Below are 8,188 nucleotides of genomic sequence, written 5' to 3' on the forward strand. Positions count from 1 at the left end.
CATACCGGAAGTACAGGAAACATTAAATAATACAGCCACATCACCCTTGACGAGTACACTCGTCTTTTACACACCTTTTCTGACGGTACTGAGGTTACCAGCTGCAGTGCAAACATGTCTACTGAAAAGAGTTTCGCCAAAGGTAAGATGAACAGCAATTATTCGGATAACTGACGGAACAAGTCATATTTTGTTAGCGATCTTTACTATCATTACCAAAACGCGTGTTAATTTTCACTTCCTTTAAAATGTCATATTTTCAACTGCATGCATTGCTAAATATCAGTCGTAAGTAACCGAGTACAATTACTCAAGTACTCCAATTAAGACGTGCACTGTACTTTTTTGCTATTTTGTAAATCTACTGTTGCAGTAAATCGTGCACTTTTACTGCACTACATTTATTTTATATTTAAACTCTCTTTGCGGATTTTTACATCCCGCCAGACGTTTGAGATCCCTTTCTTTACCTCCTCTCTGTGTAGACGGGCCGTAATGCTGTCATGCTTCAAAACTTGACAAGCAATAATGCTGTCATGCTTCAAAACTTGACAAGCAAGATGCGAAATGTCTGCAGAGTCATTATGACTATGCATTATACAATCTGATCATCTGAGCCCATAAAGCCGACAGTAGCTGTCAGGAATGCTTTACAAATGACAAAGTCCTTTCATTGAATTGTGTAATTCTTAATTGAAGACTGTATTATTACAGCGTATATATTGACTCTGTGATAATAAATCAAATGTCAGGAGTTCTTTGCCACTGATAGTCCCTCATACATGTGCCTATAAAAGGCCAAAAGGAAAAAGTGTATACAGACCAGTCTTACATTGGTGAAAGGAGTAAATATGTGAGATTCAATATTTAAAGTTGAAGTAGCAATACTAATATATAAAAATAATCTACTACTTTCAAAAAGAACAAAGGTATTATCAGGCATGTTTGCTTAGAGTATCAAAAGTAAGGCGACCATGGATGAAGCATTTTAATGTCTTTTAATTCGTAAGTATGTGTCGCGGGGTGGTGGGTTTGAAAATTATATTGGATCTTTAAAAAAAGGGGGGAAATAACCGACACCACCTGGGGCCTTGCACCCCAGGACATAGACACAACAAGACAATGCAATAAATCAGGACACAGGTTCGAGAACTGAGGGGCATGTTTCAAAATAAAGTAATTTTTATTAAATGTAATCCAAAAAAAAGGAAACTCAGGAATTGGTGCTGCAAGATAAAAATCATTGATTAGAAACAAGAAATATTCAGTTAAAATGATCTTTATTCCACAAATGGATTCAAAATTAGTAGTGGAATGAGGCCAGTTAACGGGGTGTATAGGCTACTGCAAAACAAGCTAAACTAATCAAAACAAACTAAAGAAAATATAATAAACAATAACAAAAACAAAAACAGTGTTAGACAAAAACAGGCAGAACCTGAATTGTTATACAAGAGGTTTTGTAACCCTACTGAGCTTCAGGACAAGAAGCAGCAAGTGAGCGTAAAATACTGGCAGAACTGAGACCAATGTATCCATATAATAACTTATGCAGCCTACCTGTACCAGTGACCATGACCAAAGAGCCACCAGGTCCCTTTTATACTCTGCTCTAATGAGGGGAGTGTTTGGGGAGGAGTCGGGCCTTGAGCTGCATTCAAGAGAATGACCCACTACATATGCATTATACGTTATAAAAGGATTATTTGTGTGGTAGGTAGAAACAAAGAAACGTGTTACTGTAGCTATAAGATGAATCAGAGTATAAAGCACTTTGAGGTTGAAGTGCAAAGTACCATGAAATGGATACGTAAATGAAGTGTATGTAGGCCACAATAATTTAAGTACAAGACGGTAACAGAAGGTCAGATTCAATGTTAACTTTTACATCATAATATAAATGGTAGAATACATAAATGAACATGTTTCCCTAAGCACTTTGTCATGTTCTTGTTCTCACAGGAAGTGCTGCACCTGGTCCAGTCCCGGATGGCAAAATCAGACTTTACAGCATGAGATTCTGCCCTTTCGCCCAAAGGACCAGATTAGTGCTGGCTGCCAAAGGGATCAAGTAAAAAAACATTTTATGATGCTTTACTTTACATTTCCATAGATCTATAGATTGCCATTGTATTAAAATAAATACCTGTAATCCAAGCTTTTGATTAAAAATGCAAACACCTGTTTTCCCTCTCAGGCATGAAACCATGAACATCAACCTGAAGGACAAACCTGAGTGGTTTCTTAAGAAGAATCCTCTCGGGCTAGTCCCAACCCTGGAGAACCCTGCTGGGGAGGTGGTATATGATTCTCCCATCACCTGCGAGTACCTGGAGGAAGTTTACCCTGAGAAGAAGCTGCTTCCTCCCTCTCCTTTTGGTAAAGCCCAACAGAAGATGATGCTGGAGCATTTTTCCAAGGTATCTTATATAAGGACTTCTTAATCCTGTTCTTTTTTTTAGTGTACATGTCTACTGTTAGGACCATGAGATAGTAGAATAATGCTTTTGTTTTCTACAGGTAGTACCTTACTTCTACAAGATCCCAATGGGGAGAAAGAAGGGCGAGGATGTCTCTGCACTGGAAGGAGAACTGAAAGAGAAGTTTGCCAAATTAAATGAGGTAGGTTGAAAAGTTGAGTGCTTCTTTACGCATTCACCAGACATGTGATGTGGTAGATTGTCACAAGGAAATAGTTTGAGCACAACTGATTCTTTATGGATCGTAAATAACCGTCAAAGATAATGAGTGAGTTCACCCAAGTGTCTGTCTTCGATGTCTGTACCTGGCTAGTTTTCAGTGTTTTACAACATAAACATAATGGTGTTTTTTCAGGACCTAGTTAACAAGAAGACCGGGTTCTTTTGTGGTGACTCCATCACAATGATCGACTACATGATGTGGCCGTGGTTTGAGAGGCTGGAGCTTATGGAACTCAAACAGTAAGTAACAACTTCTCAGGACATACAAAAATAAATACATTTTATTTGTGGAAGCATTCCGAAAACATTCAAGGTAACCATAGAGAAGAGCAAACTGTTCAAATATGAGGTAAAGTCCAGAAGTAAGACTTGAAGAGCAGGGAATCTCACCTGAACAGATTATATACATCTTGTGTTTTATATGTTGTGATTTAATTACTTATTCAATTCCCGTTGTCATTTCAGCTGCCTTGGTGGCACACCTGAGTTGAAGAAGTGGACAGAGCGCATGTCAGAGGACACGGCGGTCAAAGCCTGCATGCACAGTGCAGAAACCTACAAGGCCTTCTACAAGACTTACCAGGAGGGGAAGCCGGACTACGACTACGGCCTGTAGAACAGAAGTGATCAAATCTAAAACCGTCCCTTTTTGTATTCATATCCAGGTTTGGGATCATGTCTGTGTTTACAACTTTGTCATAGGAAAATATTTTGCAGGAGATATCATGATGAGTTAACATTAAATGGATACAGGAATTGTGTTTATTGGAAATAAGTCTTGATTTGTTATAAAATAAATATTAAACATAAACCTTAATGAGGTACGGAAAGGAAAATATGACTCAATGTTTTTTCAATAATGTGGCACTTTTTTTTGTAATAAAAAATGTAGATGATATGACCAGTCTGTGTGATACACTAATAAACAAAAACGAAATCATGTTTTTACTCATTGCTTATCAAGGTTGTCCGATTTAATAAATTGACAACACAGTAGAAATGTAATAGTCACAACAATATAACAAACTTTGCTTTTATAATAAACAATAAAAAAACATTGAACATCACAAAATGTAATAGCTGCCATGAGATTGAAATTGATATAAATGAAAAAAAAACAGCTTTACTGTTAGGAAAAAGATTCCCTGGTTAGACCGGCATATTATCAGAGGTATTTCTGTAAAATGTTACCCCAACAAAAACAGCTATTTGGGTATTTTTTGTTAAATGATGATAATTTAAAGCAGAGGGATATCTACTGAAAATCTCTCATCCAGGTTACATCTGTAAAACAAGCAATATGAATTAAGTGGGGCTGCATGATTTGTAAAAAATAACAACTGACTGATATTGCAATTGCGATATGATTAAAAAAATTGGAGGAATTGTTATTTTTAAATCATAGTTATCAATATTCATTGGAAAGTATATTGATTGTATAGACGATCCATACCTAACAATGTTTTGGTAAGACTGTAGAGTAGGATTTGTTGGCTGGGATATCTCTTACAGCTGCACAATACTTTATTCAAAGTTGTATACCAACACGTATTTAGAAAAATACTGTGCTTCCTGCAATTTGAATATTGCACTCGTCTATACTTTGCATTTTGATATAATTTCGAATAATTGTGCAGCCCTACCACCTTTAAGCTTCAGAAGCGATCCTGCAGACTTAATTTAACAAGGCAACAGCTCAAGTCACCACATGATTTCAAGAGAACTGGTGTATGTCCACCTTTTCATTTGTGTACTCGTCTGGTGTAACTATTTATAACATTGTTCTTAGTAACATTGAAATGATATTTAAAGATCAGTTGGTGGTTTAGTTTTGAAGAAACCCTGGCCTAAGCTCACAAACTTTCCTCTAGCCTGTGGTGTAAACCTCCATTTGATAAGGGCGGTGTGAACTCCTGTATGAGCACAGGTGCATTTCTCAACATCTCTTTGAAATGCCTGACTGTTGCGGCATAAAGCTCCCTCTGCAAAAATAAAGAACGGAACAGATTGATGGGCTCTGCTTTGCTAAGAACCTCAGGCAGCTGCACTTCTTCCGGCACTTGACTGTTCCCAATCAGAGCGTGATGAAGTCTCTTCTCATGTAGGCTCCTCTGCAAGAAGCTGAGCACATCCCGAAGCCTTTGCTCAGTGTCCTCAATGCCCCACGCAGAGGGCCTTTTACTCAGCAACAAGTGCAACAGGGCAGTCTTGAGGTGGTAGTTAGTGAGGGCACTTTTCCCCGTGAGTACCGTTTGCTTTCTGTGTAGAAAAGTCACAATCTGAAGGCAGTGTAAATGACAGGAGTTTTGTGGAAGGCGTTGAGCAAAATGTTTCAGCAATCTCCTCTCGTAGACAGCAAGCGAGAGGGTCCAGTAAGGGTCGGGAGAGCTGGCATAATCTGATGGAAAGTGTGGGACAAAATAAGCATCCGTACCTTCCAGCTGAACAACGGGTATAATGTTCATTACGATGACTTTCCACGAACGGAATCGGATCTTGAGTGCACCGGCTGCATCCAGGTGGCCAAATGTAACCTCAAAGTCGTATTTGTGAGAGATGCGGCCCCACGCTTTGGTTAAAGAGATCTGAAACCACTTCATGACTTGATCTTTGGTTAACAAATGAGTGTTCCTGGAGCACAGCAGTTCCTCAGGACTATGTTCCACTTGGACTGTGTCTTCCCCCCCATGCAACAGACAGAGCATGTCCTCCCCCAGGTTAGCAGAGCCACATAGACATCCCTCCTTGTCCTCCCGAAAGCCGTCCACTTTTATCTTACCACAGCCCTGCATGTCTGGAGGCATGTCACAGGAGGGGCTGCACCACAAGTCAAACTGGAAGGAGTACGGATCTGGAGGTGAGAAAGGCACTATAAGGTCGCACGTCAGTGGCTTGCACACCTTCCAAGACTCAAACATGCTTCCAATCCCGACAAAGTCCCCAACTTCCATGTCTGCCTCCCCGTCACAGACACTCCTGAGCGACTCAAGCAAGTCATCGGTAAAACCCTCGACGAATTCCCTCACTCTCCAGTTTTCATGAGACGAAGTGTAGTTGGATTTGTCGCAGAAGTTGCTCAGGACAACCTTATCCAGCACCATCGTCCTGGGGGTGATGGCACCACTCTCTGATAATAGGTCTTCATCCTCAACCGGACGTATTTCTGTGTCAGAAAGATTCACCCTGCACATCTCAATCGTGAAGAAAATGACGAAAGACACGGTGCTCCACAAGTACCAACTGTATCCTTCCTCTGAGCTGGATTGTTCTTCCTGCTTTGAGTCCAACTGTGAAAGCTCATTCTCCAGCCTTGCCTGTTCCAGTTCCAGCCTCTCCTGGTGCTCCCGCATTCGAGCGATCACCTCATCTTCCTGCTCTGGAGGTGTGGTGTTCTCTTGGGGAAAGAGCAAGGGGTGGTTTAATATGGCAGCAGTCACCACCATACACACTCGTGCAATGGCCCCCTGCATCTTCAGCTTGTTTCTAACAAACACACATTGAAGCACATCGCAGACGTCTGGGCAGATGTAGCTCAGATCCTGAAACAAACACAGAAACAGTTGGATTTTATTGAGAAGACAAGTGGATTGAAGACAAATGAAAATGTTAGCATGCTGAATAAAACATAAAGAACACGATATATGAAAAAACAATCCAGCTATTTATGTAAAACACTCCATTGGGAAGCATAGATTGACACACCTCTAAATATAGAGGCAGTGGGCTGAGTCACGCACTCGTCCAGTATCAGAGTGTGAAACATGGGAGGAAAGAACATCGGGCCCTTTTTGTTGCCCTTCTCTGATAACCCTATTTTGTAACTAACTTTGTGCCTGTTAGCATTTACATCCTGTTAACATTTTGTCCCAGCAAAAGAAGAACAACACCCTCTTCCTGAAAAATATCCCCAAAAGACTATATATTACATATGGCTTATAAGTGAAACATTGTAGGGAACACTCGCCTTGACGTTATTATGTTCCTTCCTGAACGTCATCAAATAAGCAAGAAGTAATGCAATGAACTGTACAGAACAGGAAATTACACAAGTCTCTTGCTTAGGTTCCAAGCTCTTGGTAAAAGTTAAAGAGACAACTGCACACTGCTCTGTTAAGGACACACTGAATTCGTTTTTACTATCATTACAGTATAATCTTAAAGTACTACATATAGTGCCCTCAAATGGGACTTCTAATAAGAAAAACAAGAAAAGGGAACATCATAATCTCACTGTACGATCATAAGATTATGAGCTGTTCTGTCAGAGTTCACATTTAAAATGACAGCAGAAGTGGCAACGTGTGTGTGTGTGTGTGTGTGTGTGTGTGTGTGTGTGTGTGTGTGTGTGTGTGTGTGTGTGTGTGTGTGTGTGTGTGTGTGTGTGTGTGTGTGTGTGTGTGTGTGTGTGTGTGTGTGTGTTCACAGAGCGCAGGAAACTTCCCATGACTAACTCACTGGCTGTTCTCCAACACCAACAGGGCTCAGTCCATCCAAACAAACATTAATCGAGACAGAGAGAGGACTGTACTGCATTTAATAAACAAATTATTTGAGAGGTATTTATTACAGAACATGTAGGCAATATAAAGCCTGAATCCTTAGCTAGTTCTTTGTTTCTGAGTTGAATACTCTTACTACTATATAAAAATAGTCTGGTTAAAGTAAAAAAAAAGTACAAGATTTGCCAACAAAATGTAGTGGAGTAAAAGTATCAATTATCATCATGTGAAAGTTCTCAAGTAGGCCTAAAGTACAATTACCTTAATTGTCTATAGCCTAGTACTTGAGTAAATGTACTTAGTAACATTCCACCACTGGTAAATGTACTTCTTTACTCTCCACTGCGGCTTTGTAGCTACTTGAAGAACATATAGAACTTCTACAGTATTACCCCTGCTGAGTAAGCAGCCCTGCTTTAGGCTGCTTAGTACTAAGCAGCCTAACTGTAACGTGTTTCCATCACACACTATGACGTGTCTGTGTACTTGTACAGTTATTGCACAGTGCCAAAGGTTACCTCCTTGGTTGTCTTAGCAACACAATAGTGACTGAGCTCGGCTCATCATGGAAACGTCGCGGCAAAATAAATAAAACACCAGAAACATGAGTCACTTTAAAGCTAAACAAACAGTACTCTGTGTAACGATGTGTAAAGATTTGACGACCACGATAAAGTCAAGTTTCCCTTTTAGCAAACATACGCAACAGGCATCATCTGGGGGACTTAATTGCACGCTTGAACACACACGACACTTTGTCGTTGTACCGTTTAGTAAAACATTAAGAATACTACTATGGTGTCGAAATAGTTGATTCAAACCTACCTTTATGCCGTTTTCCCGTTACGTCCATCCTGATAAACGTATGTTGGGCTCTCCGGTTTGCGCATCCTCACCAAACTCATAAGGGAGGGAAGCGAGGGAAACCGTTACTCATTTCCTGACTTTGTGCTCCACCCATAAAGGGAGACACCGCCCAGCTTCCTC

General features: G+C 40.2%; 2 protein-coding genes across 2 annotated transcripts; one reads left to right on the top strand and one right to left on the bottom strand.

Moving 5' to 3' along the window:
• The first annotated feature begins 1 nt into the window (after position 1).
• Positions 2 to 3,642, top strand: LOC104956659 (glutathione S-transferase omega-1). The gene is made up of 6 exons (XM_010784179.1): positions 2 to 142; positions 1,963 to 2,071; positions 2,198 to 2,420; positions 2,521 to 2,622; positions 2,836 to 2,942; positions 3,168 to 3,642. Exons 1-6 carry the CDS (start codon positions 115 to 117, stop codon positions 3,316 to 3,318), a joined length of 720 nt encoding a protein of 239 aa, XP_010782481.1. The 5' UTR covers positions 2 to 114; the 3' UTR covers positions 3,319 to 3,642.
• A 79-nt stretch (positions 3,643 to 3,721) lies between these two features.
• On the bottom strand, positions 3,722 to 8,120 carry itprip (inositol 1,4,5-trisphosphate receptor interacting protein). The gene is made up of 2 exons (XM_010784181.1): positions 8,027 to 8,120; positions 3,722 to 6,241 (listed from the first exon to the last, which is right to left on the bottom strand). The coding sequence occupies exon 2, from the start codon at positions 6,170 to 6,172 to the stop codon at positions 4,556 to 4,558; it is 1,617 nt and encodes a 538-aa protein (XP_010782483.1). The 5' UTR covers positions 6,173 to 6,241; positions 8,027 to 8,120; the 3' UTR covers positions 3,722 to 4,555.
• Positions 8,121 to 8,188: the final 68 nt, after the last annotated feature.

The sequence above is a fragment of the Notothenia coriiceps genome, unplaced genomic scaffold (assembly GCF_000735185.1).
Source record: "Notothenia coriiceps isolate Sejong01 unplaced genomic scaffold, NC01 NC01_scaffold00026225, whole genome shotgun sequence".
In the NCBI taxonomy this organism is placed as follows: Eukaryota; Metazoa; Chordata; class Actinopteri; order Perciformes; family Nototheniidae; genus Notothenia; species Notothenia coriiceps.

Bases quoted from the DNA above. Each gene is read 5' to 3' on its own strand.
- LOC104956659 (XM_010784179.1), top strand. From the start codon at position 115: ATGTCTACTGAAAAGAGTTTCGCCAAAG. The intron at 2,072-2,197 runs GTAAAAAAACAT...TTTCCCTCTCAG, and splicing joins CTGGCTGCCAAAGGGATCAA to GCATGAAACCATGAACATCA. The intron at 2,943-3,167 runs GTAAGTAACAAC...TTGTCATTTCAG, and splicing joins GAGCTTATGGAACTCAAACA to CTGCCTTGGTGGCACACCTG.
- itprip (XM_010784181.1), bottom strand. From the start codon at position 6,172: ATGCAGGGGGCCATTGCACGAGTGTGTATGGTGGTGACTGCTGCCATA.